The 21,071-nt window shown below is 45.1% G+C and overlaps 1 protein-coding gene across 4 annotated transcripts in view; it reads left to right on the top strand.

Annotated features, from left to right (window-relative positions):
- LOC145337430 (NACHT, LRR and PYD domains-containing protein 3-like) overlaps positions 1 to 21,071 on the top strand; it is a 97,771-nt gene that overhangs the window by 43,790 nt on the left and 32,910 nt on the right. For all 4 annotated transcript variants that reach the window (XM_080182203.1, XM_080182204.1, XM_080182202.1 and 1 more), the window contains 2 exons: positions 6,124 to 6,210; positions 15,834 to 16,004. In XM_080182203.1, coding sequence (XP_080038329.1) covers positions 6,124 to 6,210; positions 15,834 to 16,004 — 258 coding nt within the window. The remainder of the gene's footprint in view (positions 1 to 6,123; positions 6,211 to 15,833; positions 16,005 to 21,071) is intronic.

Genomic DNA, 21,071 nt, shown 5'->3' with positions numbered 1-21,071 from the left:
TTAGGTTATAACACCCCACTAGTGTTCTGTTCCAGCTTTTATTGGTAGAGGGATTGAATTTCGGAGCCATGAGGTCATGTTACAACTGTACAAAACTCTGGTGCGGCCGCACTTGGAGTATTGCGTGCAGTTCTGGTCGCCGCATTATAAGAAAGATGTGGAGGCATTGGAAAGGGTGCAGAGGAGGTTTACCAGGATGTTGCCTGGTATGGTGGGAAGGTCTTATGAGGAGAGGCTGAGGGACTTGAGGTTATTTTCATTGGAGAGAAGAAGGTTACGAGGTGACCTGATTGAGGCATACAAGATGATCAGAGGGTTACATAGGGTGGACAGTGAGAGCCTTTTACCTCGGATGGTGATGGCTAACACGAGGCGACATAGCTTTAAATTAAGGGGTGGTAATTATAGGATGGATGTCAGAGGTAGTCTCTTTACTCAGAGGGTAGTAAGGGCGTGGAATGCCCTGCCTGCAGCAGTTGTGGACTCGCCAACTTTAGGGGTGTTCAAATGGTCAGTGGATAGGCATATGGATAACATTGGAATAGTTTAGGTTAGAGGGTCATTAGATTGGTTCCACTGGTCGGCGCAACATCGAGGGCCGAAGGGCCTGTACTGCGCTGGAATGTTCTATGTTCCACGGTTCTGACTGCAGCCTCATAAAAGGCTCAGTATAAAACAGCCTCCACATCAATTCCAGGCAGTGCATTCCACACCTGTGTTTTTTTAAAAGCTTTTTTCTCACTGTATTTGCATCTTTTGTCGATCAATTTAACTCTTGTTCTTGATCCTTGTACGAACAGCAACATTTTGATTTGCTACCTGTTCTGCCCAGCACCATCACTATTTTGAACATTTCTATCAAATCTTCTCTTATCATTCTTTCTTCCACGGAGAACAACCTCTCCTATTGATCCTCGTAACTGAATTTTCATATCCCTGTACCCAATGCTGTAAGCACTCTCTCCAATGTGTTCTAAACCTTCCTAAAGTATGATGCACTGAAGTGAGATCTTACTAATGTCTTTTACAGGTTCAGCACAGCCTCCTTGCTCTTGTACTCTATGCCGCTGTTGACAATGTTATGATCCCAGCTGACTATTGGACAGTCAGGTCTCAGAGTAAAAATCCGGCTCAGTAAATCATCACTTTTATTTATTTTTTTAATGTAGATGAACAGAATAATAAGGTAGTCGATTTAGTTTTAGCAAAAAGCTAAAATCTTCGTTAAAAAATAATTACAGTGAATCACTACTGCACCCCATCTAACTTCACAGATTTTGCAGATCTGTAAGGATGTCGCAAGTTACAAAATAGACCTTATGCTTTAATGTTCTCATTGAGTACAAAGTCAATGTAAACCAACAAGCCACCTGTGGTCAGATACATCAGTCTCTGAAACTAAGTGACAAATGCCGCCCAAAGTAACTTCAGTGGATTCTTCTTCAAATCCCCCAAATGTTTGTCACACTGTGAAAAAAGTTAATCTCACTGGAACGCTTGCTTCCGCTCTAGAACCTCCACTCTAGAACAAAAAACAGCCTTTGCAATATTTTCCCAAACAATGCTTCCTCTCAGATGCCTTCACCAAGGATCCTCCTCCAATATTTCAATGTTCCCTTTCATTATTCCTCCATAGTCAGCCGTGCCAACAGACCCCAGTGCCTCATAGACTGTATGAAGGTGTCACCAACTTTAGGATGATATCAGGTGTCTGGATTCTCGTGAACAAACTTTACCATGTCCGTACCTAGCAGCTCTGTCTGTAACTGGGAGCCTCTCTCTGCTCCTCTCTTTAACTTTGGGAGCAGTAGCTTGTTCAGATTCAGGTTTTATTGTCACTTTGACTTCTATCTTCCTGACACTCCTCTTTTCCTTCTTGGTTTCTGACGGTGATTTATCTTTTGGGTTCTGCTTTCTGAGTCCCTGCATTGTCCTGCCTCTACTGGAAGCCTCTGTGAACACCGTCTTGTTTCTTGGGTTAACTGGTTACAACTGAAACTCAGTGTTTCTCTCATTCATTGTGGGTCTCTGAATATAAACAACCTTTCAAAAAAATACCTCTAAGTATTACAATGTTGTAACCCTTAAATTGAAATGCAGGGACAGTTTAAAGTGAAACCAGGCAGGCAGCTTTGTTTAACATGAAGTGAAATTAAAGTTTTGGTCCTTTCTGAGCTCACAAGCACAGAAACACAAATTAAACTTAAACTCAGGGATTATTATCTGATGCCCACAAACATAAACTATTTCATAACAGTAAAACCCAAGATTCTGTATTCTTTATTAACTGCTACCTACACTTACCCTGCTAACAGCAATGATCAATGTACATATACGTCCAGTCCCTCTGATCCTGCAATCCGTTCACAATTCTACCGATTATTTTATATTGCTTCCTCATGTACGTTTCCTGAAAGTCTCACCTCACACGTCTCTGCATTGAATTTAATCTGCCACCTATCTGTACACTCCACCATGGTCTGTTTTTCAGTCCCAAGCTCCCCTCCTCACAGTTTCCGATGCTGCAAAGATTTCTGTGATCAACAAATTTTGAAATTTTCCTCAAGACTAAACACCGAGATCATTCATATATATCAGGGAAAAGCAGGGATCCCAAGACTGACCGCTAGGGTTCTCCACTACAGACATCCTCCAGCCTGGGAAATATCCATTACTCATCGTTCACCTAATTTTGTATTGACGTTGCAACTTTCCCATTTATTTAATAAGCTTATGCGACAAGTCTGTTGTGTCACTACATCAGATGATTTTTGAATATCCGTGTTCACCACATCAACAGCAGAACCGTCATTGACCCTTACAGTTGCTTCCTCCAATTATGATGTGGAGATGCCGGCGTTGGACTGGGGTAAACACAATAAGACGTCTCACAACACCAGAACTCTCCACTCACCTGACGAAGGAACAGTGTTCCGAAAGCGTTTACTATCAAATAAACCTGTTGGACTTTAACCTGGTGTTGTGAGACTTCTTACTGTCCTTCCTCCAATCCAAAGCAATATAAAGCCAATGGCAATCTGCATTTTTTTTTTCCAACCAATGAATTTTGTTTTCCTGTGTCACCATTATATTCACCATTTCCCTTTTGAACTCAGTGTGGGCTGGCTCAGTGTAGTTAAATGATCAACTGGCCCTCCAACACTCGTCTAAGTTTAAGACTAGTGTTCCAGGCTGAAGCCACAGACGTGACTAAATTGTATTGACCCACTCTTTTAGGTTGTTGCTTTTGGCTCAACATCCACTCCAACAAAATGAGATAGCTTGGAATTAAACCCATATCAACTGATTGGAAAGCATCTATGCTCACAATGATATCAGCATCATTGTATTTAGGGACTCCTGTAGTGTAGGTGCAACGACAATGCTGTGGGAAAGAGAGTCCCAGGATTTTTGATCAGTCACTGTGAAAGAACGGTGACATATTTCCAAATCAGGATGACGTGTATCTTGGAAGGAAATATCCAGGTGGTGATGTCTCCGTTTGTCTGATGATCTTATCCTTCTAGGGATAGAAATCACAAGTTTGTAATGGGCCATTGGGAATTGTTGCATTGAATCTTGTAGATGGTACACACTGCTCGCTCTGTATCTCTGTGGTGGATGGAATGAATGTTGAAGGTGCTGGGTGATGTACCAGTCAACAAGCAGAGTTATTCCGGATGGTGGCGAACTTCCCGTATCTTGAGCTGCACTCATGCAAACAAGTGAATTCAATCAAATTCTTGACATTGTCTTGTAGATGGTGGAAATGTATTTGGAAGTCAGGAGATGAGTTACTCTGTGCAGAAATCCTGGCCTTTAATCTTCTCACAGCCACAGTATTGATATGGCTAATCTGTTTCTGACCTGATGATGGATGAAGTGTAATTGATGAAGCAGCTGAAGACGGTTGTGCCTCGGGCACTCTCCTGAGAAATTCCTGCTGTGATTTCCTGGAGATGAGATGACCCTCACCTCACCCACTCCAACAAACAGAGAAAGCTGGGAATTAAACCCGTATCAACTGCTTGGAAAGCAACGATGCTCACAATTATATCACCGGCATTGCACTTAGGGATCCTGTGATGTAGGTGCACCCACAAAGCTGTGAGATAGCGAGTCCCAGGATGCTGACCCAGTCATTGAGAAGGAATATATTTCCAAGTCAGGATGGTGTGTATGTTGGAAGGGAACTTCCAGGTGGTGATGTTTCCATTCATCTGCTGCCCTTGTCCATCCAGTGATAGAAATCCCCAGTTTGGAAGGTGCTGTGTAACGGGCCATGGTGAGTTGCTGCACTGCATCTTGTAGATGGTCCAAGAATAAATATCTTCTTTTTGCTGGTATTACTCCAACTGGTAGAGAGGTCTTTTTCTCTTTTTCAATTGATTTCAGTTTATCCCTGGCTCCTTTTGCTACATGTGGTCATATTCTGCCTTGGTGACAAGGGCAGTCACTCACATCTCACATCCTGAGTTCAGCTCTGTTGTCTGTGTTTGCATCAAGGCTGTAATGAGGTTGGGGACTGAGCGACCCTAAGTAAGCACCAGCTCAGAGTCAGCGAGCGGATCATTGCTAATTAAGTGCTGCTTGTTAGTCTCGATGATGCCTTCCATTACTGTGCTGATGATCGAGAGTAGACTGATGGGGTGGTAAATGGTCAGATTGGATTTGTTCTCTCTTTGTTTACTGTCATATCTGGGCAATTTCCCACCATTTTGGGTAAATATCAGTGTTGTAGCTCTAATGGAACAGCTTGGCTAGGAACAGAACAACTTCTGGAGCAGTAATCTTCAGTACTGGAATATTGTCAGGATCTGTGGTCTTTCTCGTATCCGTTACCTTTTAGCTATTTCTTCATATCATATGGAGTGAATCGAATTAGCTGATGACATATCTGTGATGCTGGGGACCTCTGGATGGTTCAGCCACTGAAGTTAGTTACTAATATTTGAGCCATATCTTTTGCACTGATGTGTGAGTCATCTCCGTCATGAGGATGGGATATTTGTGGATCCTCCTCCTTCTGTTATTTCATCATCCACTACCATTCACAGTTAAATGTGGCAGGACTGTAGAGCTTAGATCTGAGCCGAGGAAACCAGCATTTCCTGAATGAGGAAAATCTCCAGTCAAACTGTCAGTGATATGAAACAGGATTTTCGGATAATCCTTTTCCTATGTGAGGATCTACCGGGAAGAGGAAACTCCCGGTAATTCCCGGAGATAGAACACTAGCCATACCTGCAGAAAATGTAGAGCCTGTTTATTGTGGAATGTAACGGGAGACACCCCTCCCCTATAAACTAATCAAACAGAAATATATCAACTTTCTAACGGGAGAATAATCTTTCCTTTTTGTATAAAATCTAGGGGATGGATCTTAAAGCAACAGTTAGCACAGTTTAACTCAGCCTGAGGTATAATGTAAAATGACAATAGATGTTAAGCACAGAGAATACTGAGAGATCCACTCTCACAGATTTATCATTTAACTCTCAGTAAAATGTACAATTCTCATAAAACCCTGGATTTATGTAACGGCAGAAATGATTTGAATTTCTGGAAATGTAGCAGGGTCAGTGAGATTCAGGAGGGTAATTCTGATGATCAGGAAATGAGACCAGAATGTGGGACATGTTTAAAATTACTTTCTTGTTCACAGGATATGGGCATCACCTCCTCTAGGGGCCATTAGCAGTGGGAAATAAATGCTGGTCTCGCCATCGACATATCCCATGGACAATTAAACAAAATATACATTTTGAGAGATGTAAAAGTGGTTTCCCCCAGTAGGCAAACCAGTGAGAGTGAATTGTTCATCATTTTCCAATGCTGACTATTGCTTTTTCCATTCAACAGAAAAGGTTTGATATTATTTGATTTATTATTGTCACATTTATTAGTGCGAAAGCTTACCGTACATAGGGAAGGAAAGGAAAGAGTCCAGAATGCAGTGTCACAGTCACAGCTAGGGTTTAGAGAAAAATCAACTTGGGTGAGGTATAGTAACTTAAATCAATTCACCACTGCAGCTAAACTTCTTATACAAAAACAGACCCAGCTATTTCTCCTGCTGAATATTAATGTGAATTTAATGTGTTTCTCACTTTCTCCATTTAGTCTGGGTGATAATAAAGTGGGAGATTCAGGAGTGAAACTATTGTCTGCGGCTCTGAGGAATCCAGAATGTAAAATACAGAAACTGGAGTAAGTATCAGACTGTGTGAGATTGTGTTAATAATCAGTGAATGTCTAACACTGTAAATTATAATCAGTGTCAGTAATAGTGTCATTAATAACCATTCCACATCATTCCTGTCAGTATTCGTGTTAAACACCACGGATTCACTCTGATTCCTGAAATCTTTCTCTCTCTGATGTCCAGTTTGGAGAGTAACAGCCTCAGATATTCTCACCTCTGCTCTCAGTACAAACCAGTCAGTGATGTGTCTGAACCTCAGTTACAATAAACTGTGAGATTCAGGAGTGAAAGATTTAACTAATCATTTATAATTATTCTCAAAACCATTCATGTGAATAAAAAAGATGGACAAAACAATTAAATGTTTATAGAATTACCAGATATGGCAGGTCACATGTTTAATTTAGTTTAATTTGTCATTCAGATTATAGATGTTTCTGTCTGTCGGCTTCTCAGTTTGATTAAACATAGAAAACTGCTGTATATTGGTAAGGCAGATTACAAACTACATGGAATTCTGATGAGTTTTATCCCGAGGGATCCACTCTCAAATTTATATTAAACGGAGCTTAAGGAGCATCTTAAAAGAGAATGCAGAGATGGAGGTGGGGAGGGTTATGAAGAGAATTCCAGAGCTTACAGCTCAGCAGTTCAAGGCACAGCTCAGCTGGCAATGGCAATAATCACAGTGCAGAATAGTCTGAATCATATCCCTATTAATAATGGACATTGTTTTTAAGAACACAAATAATGATACTAAATATACCATTACTATCAGTATTCATGTTATTAAAAACACTATCCGCTATTAGTAAACACATAATAAGCTGAGGATCAAAGTTGGAGACCCTGAAATAAAAGAGACAAAGGCAGCCTGAAAAGAGACAAAGGCAGTGACAGGAAACAGGCAGGAGAGGTGAACTGTACCTTTTCATTGATAGGAAGCTGACAGTGGGCTTCCCCCGGCAACCAGTACTGTGTTACTGTGACTAATTTTCTTTACATATATCAACAAATGAGACTTGGGTTTATCTAAAAATGAGATGTGAACCTGGTGAAGTTCCAGCACACAGCCACCAGACCACAGAGGGGAAGCAGCATATAGAACATTACAGTGCAGTACAGGCTCTTCAGCCCTCGATGTTGCGCCGACCAGTGGAACCAATCTAATGACCCTCTAACCTAAACTATTCCAATGTTATCCATATGCCTATCCACTGACCATTTGAACACCCTTAAAGTTGGCGAGTCCACAACTGCTGCAGGCAGGGCATTCCATGCTCTTACTACCCTCTGAGTAAAGAACCTACCTCTGACATCCGTCCTATAATTACCATCCCTTAATTTAAAGCTATGTCCCCTTGTGTTCATCATCACCATCCGAGGTAAAAGGCTTTCACTGTCCACCCTATCTAACCCTCTGATCATCTTGTATGCCTCAATTAGGTCACCTTATAACCTTCTTCTCTCGAATGAAAATAACCTCAAGTCCCTCAGCCTCTCCTCATAAGACAAAAGAACAAAAACAGACCGGGAAACAGGCCCTTCGGCCCAACGAGCCCGCGCTGCCGTCTGAACACCACCAGTCCACCTCCCTACCCACGACCCCTGTCTAATGTTTTATGGCCATCCAGATTGAGGGAAACTGATTTAAGGACAATTTATTCCTGCCAATCAGCCTAACAGCACATCTTTGGGGTGTGGGAGGAAACCGGAGCACCCGGAGAAAACCCACGCAAGCACGGGGAGAATGCGCAAACTCCCACAGACACCGGCCCAAATCCATGTGTCTGCAGAGCAATCAGTGATAGTCACTGAGCTGTCGTCTTGCCCAGTATCTGGTCCAGTTTAGGCACACACTAACGACGTGAAGCACTAGGCCAATCTCAAACAACCAAGAGCAGCCCCAGTACGACCCATCGCGTGTATGCCCCTCGTTGGACAACAAGGCGGACCGACTTAAAACCTGTGAATGAAAAGGGGAAAAAAAACACTATTATTGTACCATATCCATTTACCTTACCAGGGACGCCCCAATGCTAATGACCCTTATTTAAAACAATCTCCTATATCCACCCATCTCCAACCCAGTCATGTGCCTGTCTAAGTTACTCTTAAATGACTCGTGTGTTTGCCTCCACCACCTTACTTGGCAGAGCATTCCATACCCCCACTACCCTCTGTGTGAAAAACCTCCCTCTAATATCTGTGTTATACTTCTCCCCTACTCCCCTTAAGTCCATGGCCCGTTGTCCCCGTTGTGCCCTCAAGAACTTCTTCACTCAAAGGGTGGTGAATCTCTGGAATTCTCTGCCCGTTGAAGTGGTGGAGGCTGCCTCGCTAAATATATTTAAGTCACGGGTTGATAGGTTTTTGATAGGCAAGGGAATTAAGGGTTATGGGGAGAGGGCGGGAATGTGGAACTGAGACACGACAGATCAGCCATGATCTTATTGAATGGCGGGGCAGGCTCGAGGGGCTAGATGGCCTACTCCTGCTCCTATTATGTTCCTATTTCTTATGTGTCTCTATCATAGGAAATAGCTTACCTCTGTTTACTCTATACCTATACCCTTCATAATCTTATATACCTCTATTAGATCCCCCCCTCAGTCAGCGTCTTTCAAGGGAAAAGAGCCCCAATTTCTTCAATCTTTCCTCATATCCCAGTCCTTCCAAACCAGGCAACATCCTGGTAAACCTCCTCTGCACTCTGTCCAGAGTCTCCACGTCCTTCCGGTAGTAAGGCGACCAGAACTGGATGCAGTGCTCTAAATGCGGTCTAACCAACGTTCTGTACAACTGCAACATTAGACTCCAGCTCTTATATTCTATACCTCTTCCTATAAAGGCTAACATACCATAGGCTTTCTTCACCACACTCTCCACTTGCACTGCCACCATCAAAGACCTGTGCACTTGCACCCCCAGGTCTTGTTGCGATTCTATACTCCTTATGGGCTTACCCTTTATCATATAACTCCCCCCTACATTATTCCAGCCAAAATGCATCACCTCACATCTATCCGGATTAAACTCCATTTGCCATATATCTGCCCAATATACCAGCCTATCAATATCCTACTGTATTGCCAGACACTGCTCCTCACTGCCTGCCAATCCAGCCATCTTGGTGTCATCAGCAAATTTGCTGATCACACCACTTACTCCCTCTTCCAAGTCATTTATATACACTACAAAGAGAAGAGGTCCCAGTACCGAGCCCTGCGGCACACCACTAGTGACAGACCTCCAGCTAGAAAAAGACCCCTCCACTACTACTCTGACTCCTCTTTGCAAGCCAGTTCTCTACCCATCGAGATACCTGACCACATGTCCCATGAGCTTTAATCTTCTGCACCAACCTACCATGAGGGACTTTGTCAAACGCCTTACTGAAATCCATATAGACGACATCAACGGCTCGTCCTTCGTCGACTGTTTTTGTCACCTCCTCAAAGAATTCTACCAGATTCGTAAGGCAAGACTTCCCCTTGACAAAGCCATGCTGCATATCCTTAGTCAGATCGCACTGCTCTAAGTGCTCATACATCCTATCCCTAAGAATCTTCTCCATCAACTTGCCTACCACTGATGTTAAACTCACCGGCCTATAGTTACCCGGGCTATCCCTCCTACCCTTTTTAAACAACGGTACCACGTTCGCTATCCTCCAGTCCTCTGGGACCTCACCTGTGTCCAAAGAAGAGACAAAGATTCGCGTCAGAGGCCCAGCAATCTCATCCCTCGCCTCCCTAAGCAGCCTAGGATAAATGCAATCGGGCCCCGGAGATTTATCGGTTTTAATGCCAGCTAAAAACCCTAACACTTCTTCCCTTGTAATCGATAGATCTTTCAATTGGTCTACTGCTCCCTCAATGACCGTACCAGACATCAAGCCCCTCTCCTTCGTGAATACCGACGCAAAGTATTCATTCAGGATCTCCCCCATTCCCTCTGCCTCTAAGCACAATTCCCCACGTCTGTCCCTAACAGGACCGATTTTACCCCTAACCACCCTTTTGTCCTTAAGATAGGAGGAAAACGCCTTTGGATTCTCCTTAACCCTACCTGCCAAAGCCATCTCATGCCCCCTCTTTGCTCTCTTAACTCCCCGTTTGAGATCCCTCCTACTCTCTCTCTATTCCTCCAACGCTCTCTCCGTTCCCAGCTGCTTAGACCTGACATGCGCCTCTTGTTTCTTCCTAACCAGGTCTTCTATATCTCTGGTAATCCACGGCTCTCTAATCCTACCTTTCCCATCCTTTCTCCTAACCGGCACATGCCTTTCCTGCACCCATTGCAGTTTTCCCTTGAACCTTCCCACCATACCAGGCAACATCCCGGTAAACCTCCTCTGCACCCTTTCCAATGCCCCCGCATCTTTCTTATAATACGGTGACCAGAACTGTACGCAATACTCCAAGTGCGGCCGCACCAGAGTTTTGTACAGTTGTAACGTGACCTCGCGGCTCCGAAATTCAATCCCTCTACCAATAAAAGCTAACACACTGTACGCCTTCTTAACAGCCTTATCAGCCTGGGTGCCAACTTTCAGGGATCTATGCACATGTACCCCGAGATCTCTCTGCTCGTCAACACTACCAAGAGTCCTTCCATTAGCCCTATATTCTGTACTCCTGTTACTCTTACCAAAGTGAATCACCTCACACTTTTCCGTATTAAAATCCATCTGCCACCTCTCAGCCCAGCTCTGCAGCTTATCTATGTCCCTCTGCAAACTGTAACATCCATCCTCACTGTCTACAACTCCTCTGACTTTGGTGTCATCAGCAAATTTACTAATCCATCCTTCTACACCCTCATCCAGGTCATTTATGAAAATGACAAACAGCAGTGGCCCCAAAACAGATCCCTGAGGTACACCACTTGTAACTGAACTCCAGGTTGAATATTTTCCATCAACCACCACCCTCTGTCTTCTATCAGCTAGCCAATTCCTGATCCAAACTGCTAAATCACCCTCAATCCCATGCATCTGCATTTTCTGCAGTAGCCTACCATGGGGAACTTTATCAAACACTTTGCTAAAATCCATATTCACCACGTCAACTGCCTTACCCTTATCCACCTCTTTGGTCACCTTTTCAAAAAACTCGATAAGGTTTGTGAGGCACAACCTACCCTTCACAAAACCGTGTTGACTCTCCCTAGGCTGATGCCGGAGTTGAGGGGGTTGAGCTATGAGGAGAGGCTGAATAAACTAGGCTTGTACGCGTTAGAGTTTAGAAGAATGAGGGGAGATCTCATTGAGACGTATAAGATGATGAATGGGATGGATAGGATAGAGGTGGAGAGACTCTTCCCGCTCAGAAAGGACAGTAGGACTAGGGGGCACAGCCTCAAGATAAAGGGGGGACGGTTTAGAATGGAGTTGAGGAAGAACTTCTTCACTCAAAGGGTGGTGAATCTCTGGAATTCTCTGCCCGTTGAAGTGGTGGAGGCTACCTCGCTAAATATTTTTAAGATGCGGGTTGATGGGTTTTTGATAAGCGAGGGGATTAAGGGTTGTGGGGAGAGGGCGGGAATGTGGAACTGAGCCACGACAGATCAGCCATGATCTTATTGAATGGCGGGGCAGGCTCGAAGGGCCAGATGGCCTACTCTTGCTCCTATTTCTTATGTTCTTATGTAATCAATTTATTTCCCTCTAGATGATTATAAATCCTATCCCTTATAATTCTTTCCAAAACTTTGCCCACAACAGAAGTAAGGCTCACTGGTCTGTAATTCCCAAGATGGTCTCTACTCCCCTTCTTGAACAAGGGGACAACATTTGCTATCCTCCAGTCTTCCAGCACTATACCTGAAGCCAATGACGACATGAAGATCAAAGCCAAAGGCTCTGCAATCTCCTCCCTAGCCTCCCAAAGAATCCTAGGGTAAATCCCATCCGGCCCAGGGGACTTATCTATTTTCATACTCTCAAGAATTGCCAACACCACCTCCTTATGTACCTCAATCCCGTCTAGTCTACTACCTGGTATCGCAGTATTCTCCTCGACTACACTGACTTTTTCCTGCATGAAAACTGACGAAAAATACTCATTCAGTGCCTCTCCTATCTCTTCAGGCTCCACGCACTGCTGTGCAGAATTTAAGATGATGGCTCACCACCTCCTTCTCAAGGGCAATTGGGGATGGGCTGCAAGTGTTTGCATTGCCCGTGATACCATCATCCCCTGAAATAATTAATAAAGACAAGCTCTACCCACTGAAGGGATGGGTAATTATGCCTGTGTGTAACCCAAACACTGTCACAGAGGAGAGAGAAAACAGCTGCTACAGGACAAATTGTGTGACCATTGCACAGGCCAGAGGAATTCTAAAGATAGATCTGGTGGAACTATTCAATATACCCAGCGAGGGTCTCAATGTCCTGGTGTTGTGCTGTGTTCTCTACAACCTGGAGTTAGAGTGGAGAAGCTTTGAACAAAGTGTGATGCAATACAGTGTTGACCAGATGCTTCATGATGAGGAACCCCATGGACCACAGGCTAGGGACATGGGATATGTGTCAGGGAGGATGGAGATTCAGTAATACAGACATGTTCTCCATGGACCTTAACTCTCACAGCCATTCAGTGTAATAAATCTCCCACCATCTCCAGCACTGTTACTGTTTCTGTGAATGTTTTATAATTTCCCTGGAGCCGTCACTACATGAAACAAAGGCATTGGAATTGTATTGAGCTCATTCAGTGCTGTATTTCCCATCTCACATTCCCAGTGAACTGTTAAAGACCCAGTAATATGGTGAAGGATTTATTTAGTGGTGTTCCGTCTCTGAATTTACTGAAAATACAAACATAACAAAGTGACTGGTAACAACAAAGTATAACCCTGTGAAACCCAAGGCAGCAACCCCACCATGACAACCACCCCCATCCCTGCACTTTCCCCTGAGCTACAGGCAGGATCTTTACCTCTCTCCTCTGGGAATTTCAATGACTGTGGTCTTTGTCCTCAGATTTCCTGAGTCCTGGAAGGAGCTGACTGACTGTGAATCCTCTGCACAGATACTGGAGTTGTCTCTGTCATCATAGTTTCGTAAGGTGTTTCTGTTACAGTCGGAGCAGAAGAGGACCCACTGCCCACACCAGGGGCATCCTGAGAGGAGCTCCCAAATGCTGCAGGCAGCCGCTCCTCTATCCATTCAGGGCAAACTGGACCCTCCCTGTTCAGCTGGGAAGTCCCGACAGTGACTCCAGGCACATTTTCCAATCCCTCCCACAGCCCGTGTTCCCCAGAGCTCCTAGAGGTGGTGAGAACAAGCAGCTCATGTGTATTTGCTGTGGGTGATAGGCTGGATGTGACTCTCCATGAAGGTCACCAATCTCTCTGTGGAAGATGTTATTTGTGCTCATACCTGAGACATGGTAACACTGCTGGCCTGGATTGACTCCTCCGTCCTTTGTGTATGGATACACACAGCCTTTGGAAACTCCACCGGATGTTAAAATACCCGTCTCCCGCTCACCACAGCTGTTGATCTGTGAGAGAGTGAAGATTGTTAGAGGGTAATGCACATTCCAACATGTCCTGGAGACTGTTCCTAACCCAGAGCTCCATCTGACCAATGGTGAACACACAAGCACCAGGTTTTGGACTCAGCAGCAGAGCCTCTCCTGTGCCCATCACTCACTCACTCACTCTCTCTGGATCCACAACCCATCTCACCATCAGTGATTGCCCACCCAGTCTCCAGGTCTCCCAGCTCCAGCACTTCATCTTCCATTGGCATAAGGATGACACAATCCAGACACTGTCACTCTTGGCTCCTTCTCTGACGCTCTGTGCCCTTTTCTACAAGCACATAAATTTCCATTGTTACTCACCCATCAAAGACACACACAAGCCTATGGTGCTGCCAGACTGCCCATCATGGGCCCACCAGGATGGTCACTCAGTGTGGGCAGTACAGCAGTCATCTCTGACTGACCAGAACCCTTCACAGAGAGGCTGACATGTTCCTGAAGATTAATGCTGCTGTTTGGACATTGCCAGTGTCTGGGTGGAGATGTTCTTTCCACAATTTTTCTTCCATCCTTATTCACATATCAGCCTGTAAGTTTAACACTCACCTTGTCAGAACATATCAGGTTATTGATCCTTTTGCCTCACTGCAGCCACGTGCTGCCTGCTCTGGCCCTCGGCAGTTTCTATCCAGACTTGCTTGTGTTGATGTGACAGGTCTCCTCCTCCAGTCCTGAGGGAACAGAACCTCCCTCCAAACCGATATAGCCTTGAGAATTTCCAGGGAAGTGTCAGTGAATTGGGTTTAATCTTCCTTCTGCCATTTCAGCCCTTTGTTCATTAACCAGGGCTCCCTCACTGCTCCCTTCAGAGCCTTTAAAAGTGCTGCTGGCTGCCTTTAAACCTGGTGCCAGCTTTGCCTGAATGGGATCTTCCCCTGCAGCCAGTGGTTAAGCTCTGGAATACACAGGGTTTTGGGAGAAGGTGGGGGAATGACACTCAGTGAGTTGCTCATTCGGAGAGTCAGTGCAGATACAATGGGCCGAGTGGCCTCCTTCTGCTCTGTAACAATTCTGTGATTCTGCCTGTGCTGCCTGAGTGGACGGATTCCCCTAACCTGTCAGATATTAATGTGCCCGTTCTGGTTCTGTGTGGAGTTGGTTAGTTCAGTTGGTTTGGTGTCTGGAGTGTGATGTGGAATGATGCTAATGTTGAGGGTTTGGTCCTTGTACCGGCTGTGGGGGTTCATGGAGTCCCATCTCCTCCCAGTGCCCCATATTTAATAAGTTTTATCCCTGAAGTGACATGTAACAAATTGTCTCTCTCTATTGGAGAGAAATATTAATATTTCATTGGGGACTATGGTTACTAACACTGTCCACACGGCAACATCACCAACTTCCAGCTGAAATGTAGATACGGTTACGGTTCACAATGAGGCCATTTGGCCCATCATGTCTGTACTAGCTCACCAAATTAGCATTAGGAATGTGTGTCATTCTCCAGCCTTTTTCTCGTATCCTCGCTCATTGTTTATATTGAAATAATCATCTAATTCCTTTCTGACAGCTTTGATACAGCCTCCCTCCACCACACTTCCCGGCTGTAATTCCAGACCTGAACCACTGGCAGTGTGAAAAAGGTTTCTCTCTCATCATCTTCAACCCCACCACACACTCCATTCCTGAGCCACTGACCATCCCATGTCCCTCCCTGTGACTCAGGGTAAGGACATGGGAATCCTGAGCTCTTCCCTTTCACCATCATCCTTTTTGTCATTTAATCACTCCGGCACTTCCATTTTGTTCTTTCCTTGTCACCCGCCCATCCTCAGCTCCCTGTCACTTAAAACAATTTAATTCACTGCTACTTCCAAGTTTTAATTTTAACTAACTGAACTGAAACTAAATCTGTTTCTCCCTTCACAGATATTGCCTGACCTGATGAGAGTTTCCAACATATCTATTCATATTTCAGATTTACAGCATTAATATAATTTTGCCTTCTGTGTGAACTGAAGTTGTGTTTCTTGAATGTCCCGTGCTGTACATTATTATTGTTAATGATCTTATTCTTAAAAACGCTGTGGATTTGCCCTGATTCCTGTTATTTTTCTCTCTCTGATCTCCAGTCTGAATGGTAATGCTCTCACCGATTCTTGTGCCGAGGACCTGGCCTCTGCTCTCAGTACAAACCGCTCACTGATAGATCTGAATCTGGATGACAATAAACTGGGAGATTCAGGAGTGAAACGGCTGTCTGTGGCTCTGAGGAATCCGGACTGTAAAATACAGAAACTGCGGTAAGTAGCAGACTGTGAGAGATTGTGTTTATAATAACTGAATATTCAACAATATAATTTCACCACTGGTAGTTGTATAAAAACACTGCCCATTATTATTGGTGTCAGTTATGAATAAGGAAAATTGCTTTTCCTCTGAACAAAGAACAAAATCAGCCCGGGAAACAGGCCCTTCGGCCCAACGAGCCCGCGCTGCCATCTCAACACCACCAGTCCTCCCCTCCACCCACGACCCCTGTCTAATGTTTTATGGCCATCCAGATTGAGGGAAACTGATTTAGGGACAATTTATTCCTGCCAATCAGCCTAACAGCACATCTTTGGGGTGTGGGAGGAAACCGGAGCACCCGGAGAAAACCCACGCAAGCACGGGGAGAATGTGCAAACTCCCACCAACACTGGCCCAAATCCATGTGTCTGCACAGCAATCAGCGATAGTCACTGAGCTGTCGTCTTGCCCAGTGTCTGGTCCAGTTTAGGTACACACTAACGACATGAAGCACTAGGCCAACCTCGAACAACCAAGAGCAGCCCCAGTACGACCCATCGCGTGTATGCCCCTCGTTGGACACGAGGTGGACCGACTTAAAACCTGTGAATGAAAAGAGAAAAAACATTATTATCATACCACACCCATTTACATTACCAGGGACGCCCCAATGCTAATGACCTTTATTTAAAACAATCTCCTATATCCACCCATCTCCAACCCACTCATGTGCCTATCTAAGTTACTCTTAAAGGACTCTAGTGTGTTTGCCTCCACCACCTTACTTGGCAGAGCATTCCATACCCCCACTACCCTCTGTGTGAAAAACCTCCCTCTAATATCTGTGTTGTACCTCTCCCCCCTCACCTTAAGTCCATGGCCCCTTGTCCTACGTGTCTCTATTATAGGAAATAGCTTACCACAGTTTACTCTATCTATATCCTTCATAATCATATATACCTCTATTAGATCCCCCCTCAGTTGGCGTCTTTCAAGGGAAAAGAGCCCCAATTTCTTCAATCTTTCCTCATACCCCAGTTCTTCCATACCAGGCAACATCCTGGTAAACCTCCTCTGCACTCTCTCCAGAGTCTCCACGTCCTCCCGGTAGTAAGGCGACCAGAACTGGATGCAGTACTCCAAATGCGGCCTAACCAACGTTCTGTACAACTGCAACATTAGACTCCAGCTCTTATATTCTATACCCCTTCCTATAAAGGCTAACATACCATAGGCTTTCTTCACCACACTCTCCACCTGTATTGCCACCTTCAAAGACTTGTGCACTTGCACCCCCAGGTCTCGCTGTGACTCTATACTCCTTACGGGCTTACCCTTTATCATATAACTCCCCCCCTACATTATTCCGGCCAAAATGCATCACCTCACATTTATCTGGATTAAACTCCATTTGCCACGTATCTGCCCAATATACCAGCCTATCAATATCCTGCTGTATTGCCAGACACTGCTCCTCACTGCCCGCCAATCCAGCCATCTTGGTGTCATCAGCAAATTTGCTGATGACACCACCTACTCCCTCTTCCAAATCATTTATATACACTACAAAGAGAAGAGGCCCCAGTACCGAGCCCTGTGGCACACCACTAGTGACAGACCTCCAGCTGGAAAAAGACCCCTCCACAACTACTGTCTGACTCCTCTTTGCAAGCCAGTTCTCTACCCATCTAGATACGTGACCCTGTCGCTTCTCTCTCTGACTCCTGTCGCTTCTCTCTCTAATCCCTGAGCAATGGGATGTCAGTCCCACAGATCCTTATGTTGAGGGTGTGGGGGAATAATGTTATGGTGCACCCTCTGAGGTTCTCTCCTCCTCCTCAGATGTGTACAGCTCTCCCCGGACACAGCATCCATTGATTTGTGAAAGGGGGGAGAGTGAATAGATGACAGTAAATGGAGGACAGGACATGGTGGTGGAGTCTCGCTGTTAGTAACAGATGACAGTACAGCAGCGAGAGGTGAACTTAGTTCCAATGATCAAGATGCAGAATCAGTTTGGGTAGAGATAAAAATTAACAAAGTTAAAAGATCACTTGTGGGAATCATTTAATCGCTCCTAACAATATTCAGAATCTCTGACACGATACACAGGAAAAATAATGGGGTCTTGTAAAAACAAACTGCAATAATCACGGGTGATTTTAACATTCATGTACAAAAATGAATGAAGAGCCATACAGCACAGTAACAGGCCCTTCGGCCCATCAAGCCTGTGGCAGCAACTCATTCTTATTCAGATCCAGTACTTGTTGCTCATTCGCAGTTTCTATTCCTCTGTTCATCTCCTGTTCATGTTTCTATCGAGATAAACCTTGAACGTTGGTTTCATAGAACATAACAGCACAAACAGGCCCTTTGGCCCACAAGTTGCGCTGATCATATCCCTACCTACCAGCCCTATCTGTAACACTCAATCCCATGAAATCCCATGTACTAGTCCAGAAGTCTTTTAAAAGATCCCAGCAAGTTCGCCTCTGCCACCACCGACGGCAGCCGATTCCACTCACTCACCACCCTCTGAGTGAAAAACTTACCCCTGACATCTCCTCTGTACCTGCTTCCCTGCACCTTAAATCTGTGTCCTCTCGGAGCGACCATTCAGCCCTGGGAAATAGCCTCTGAGAATCCACCCTATCTATTCCTCTCAACATCTTATAAACCTCTATCTGGTCGCCTCTCAACCTCCGTCTTTCCAGGGAGAAGAGACCTAGCTCCCTCAACCTATCTTCATAAGGCATGCCTCCCAATCCAGGCAACATCCTTGTAAATCTCCTCTGCACCCATTCAATCGCTCCCACATCCTTCCTATAGTGAGGCGACCAGAACTGCGCACAGTACTTCAAGTGGGGTCTGACAAGGATCCTATAAAGTTGCAGCATTACCTCCCGACTCCTAAACTCAATTCTTCGATTAATGAAGGCCAGTACACCATACGCCTTCTTGACCACATCCTCCACCTGCGAGGCCGATTTAAGAGTCTTATGGACCCGGACCCCAAGGTTCTTCTGCTCCTCTACACTGCTCAGAGTCTTACCCTTGATATTGTACTCCTTAATCCCATTGGTCCTGCCAAAATGGACCACTACAAATTTATCTGCGTTGAAGTCCATCTGCCACTTCTCCGCCCAGTCTTGCATCCTATCAATGTCACGCTGCAACTTCTGACATCCCTCCAGACTATCCACAACACCACCGACCTTCGTGTCATCAGCGAACTTACGAACCCATCCCTCCACTTCCTCATCTAGGTCATTTATGAAAATGACAAACAGCGAGGGTCCTAGAACAGATCCCTGGGGCACTCTACTGACCTCCATGCAGAAAAGGTGATGCGGCGGCACGGGCTCGTTGGGCCGAAGGGCCTGTTTCCCGTGCTGGGTTGTTCTTTGTAAAAAGACCCATCCACAACCACTCTCTGCCTTCTGCAGGCAAGCCAGTTCTGGATCCACAAGGCCAAAGCCCCCTGGATCCCATGCCCTCTCACTTTCTCAAGAAGTCTTGCATGGGGGACCTTATCAAACACCTTGCTGAAGTCCATATAAACCACATCCACTACTCTTCCTTTGTCAATGTGTTCAGTCACATTTTCAAAGAACTCAACTAGGCTTGTAAGGTACAACCTGCCCTTCACAAAGCCATGCTGACTATTTCTGATCATACTAAACTTCTCTAAATGCTCATAAATCTTGTCCCTCAGGATCCTGTCCATCAACTTACCAACCACTGAGGTCAGACTCAGCGGTCGGTAATTTCCCGGGCTATCCCTGTTCCCTTTCTTGAAAATAGGAACCATATCCGCAATCCTCCAATCCTCCGGAACCTCTCCTGTCTCCATCGACGATGCAAAGATCATCACCAGGGGCTCTGCAATCACTTCCCTCACCTCCCACAGTAACCTGGAGTACATCCCATCCGGTCCTGGCGACTTGTCTATCTTGATAGAATTTAAAAGTTCTAACACATCCTGTTTCTTCATGTCCACATACTCAATCTTTTCAGTCCGCTACAAACCTGCAGTACAACGACCCAGATTATTTTCCACCGTGAATACCGAGGTAAAGTGTTCATTAAGCACCTCTGCCATTTCTACTGGTTCCACACAAACCTTTCCCCCTTCACCTTTTTTAGGTCCTATTCCATCACATCCCATCCTTTTACTCTTTCGTGCCTGCTTCCGTCAACTTCACTGGCTGTGCATTCGAGGCACCCACCACCCTCTGTGAAAACTTTCCCTGCACGTCTCCTCTAAACTTTCCCCCTCTTGCCTTCAGACTGTCCCATCTTCTGGTTGACCTTCTAACCCTGGGGAAAAGACTCCAACTATCAACCATATATCTGCCTCTATCAGGTCACCCCTCAGCCTCTGTCTTTCCAGTGAAAACAATCCGAGTTTATTCAACTTCTCTTCATACCTTAACCAGACCAGGCAACATCCTTGTAAACCTTCTTTGCACTTTCTCCAAAACATCCACATCCTTCTGGTTGTCTGGCGATCAGAACTGCACTCAATATTCCAGATTGGGCCTAACTAAAGTTTAATACAGCTGTAACTTGCCAACTTTTATACTCGATGCCCCGGTCAGTGAAGCGAGCATGCTGCATGCCTTGTTGATCAGGTTATCCACCTGTGTTACCACTTTCAGGGATCAGTGGACAAGTACGCACAGATCCCTCTGTATGTCAATGCTCCTGGTGTTTTACTCAGACAGGGAAGGCTGGGGGACAACCATGTGGAGTTCTATCAAATTATAGAAAGAAATCTTTCTCTTTCGTTTGAGGGGGCAGTAACCAGTTGTATTGATTTAAGGCATTGAACAGAAGTGCCAGAGGAGAATTGAAGATGACACAGTGGTTAGCATTGCTGCCTCACAACATCAGGGACCTTTGTTTAATTCCAGCCTCTGGTGACTGCCTGTGGAGTTTGCACGATCTCCCCGTGTGTGCGGGTTTCTGTCAGGTACTCTGGTTTCTCCCACAGTCCAAACTAGTGTAGGTTAGGTGGATCGACCATGCTAAATTATCCCTTAGTGTCCTAAGATGTGTAGTTTTGGTGGATT

The sequence above is a fragment of the Carcharhinus amblyrhynchos genome, unplaced genomic scaffold (genome assembly GCF_965287045.1).
Source record: "Carcharhinus amblyrhynchos unplaced genomic scaffold, sCarAmb.v2.hapA scaffold_48, whole genome shotgun sequence".
Taxonomy (NCBI): domain Eukaryota; kingdom Metazoa; phylum Chordata; class Chondrichthyes; order Carcharhiniformes; family Carcharhinidae; genus Carcharhinus; species Carcharhinus amblyrhynchos.
This window is presented reverse-complemented; position numbering and strand designations above follow the sequence as displayed.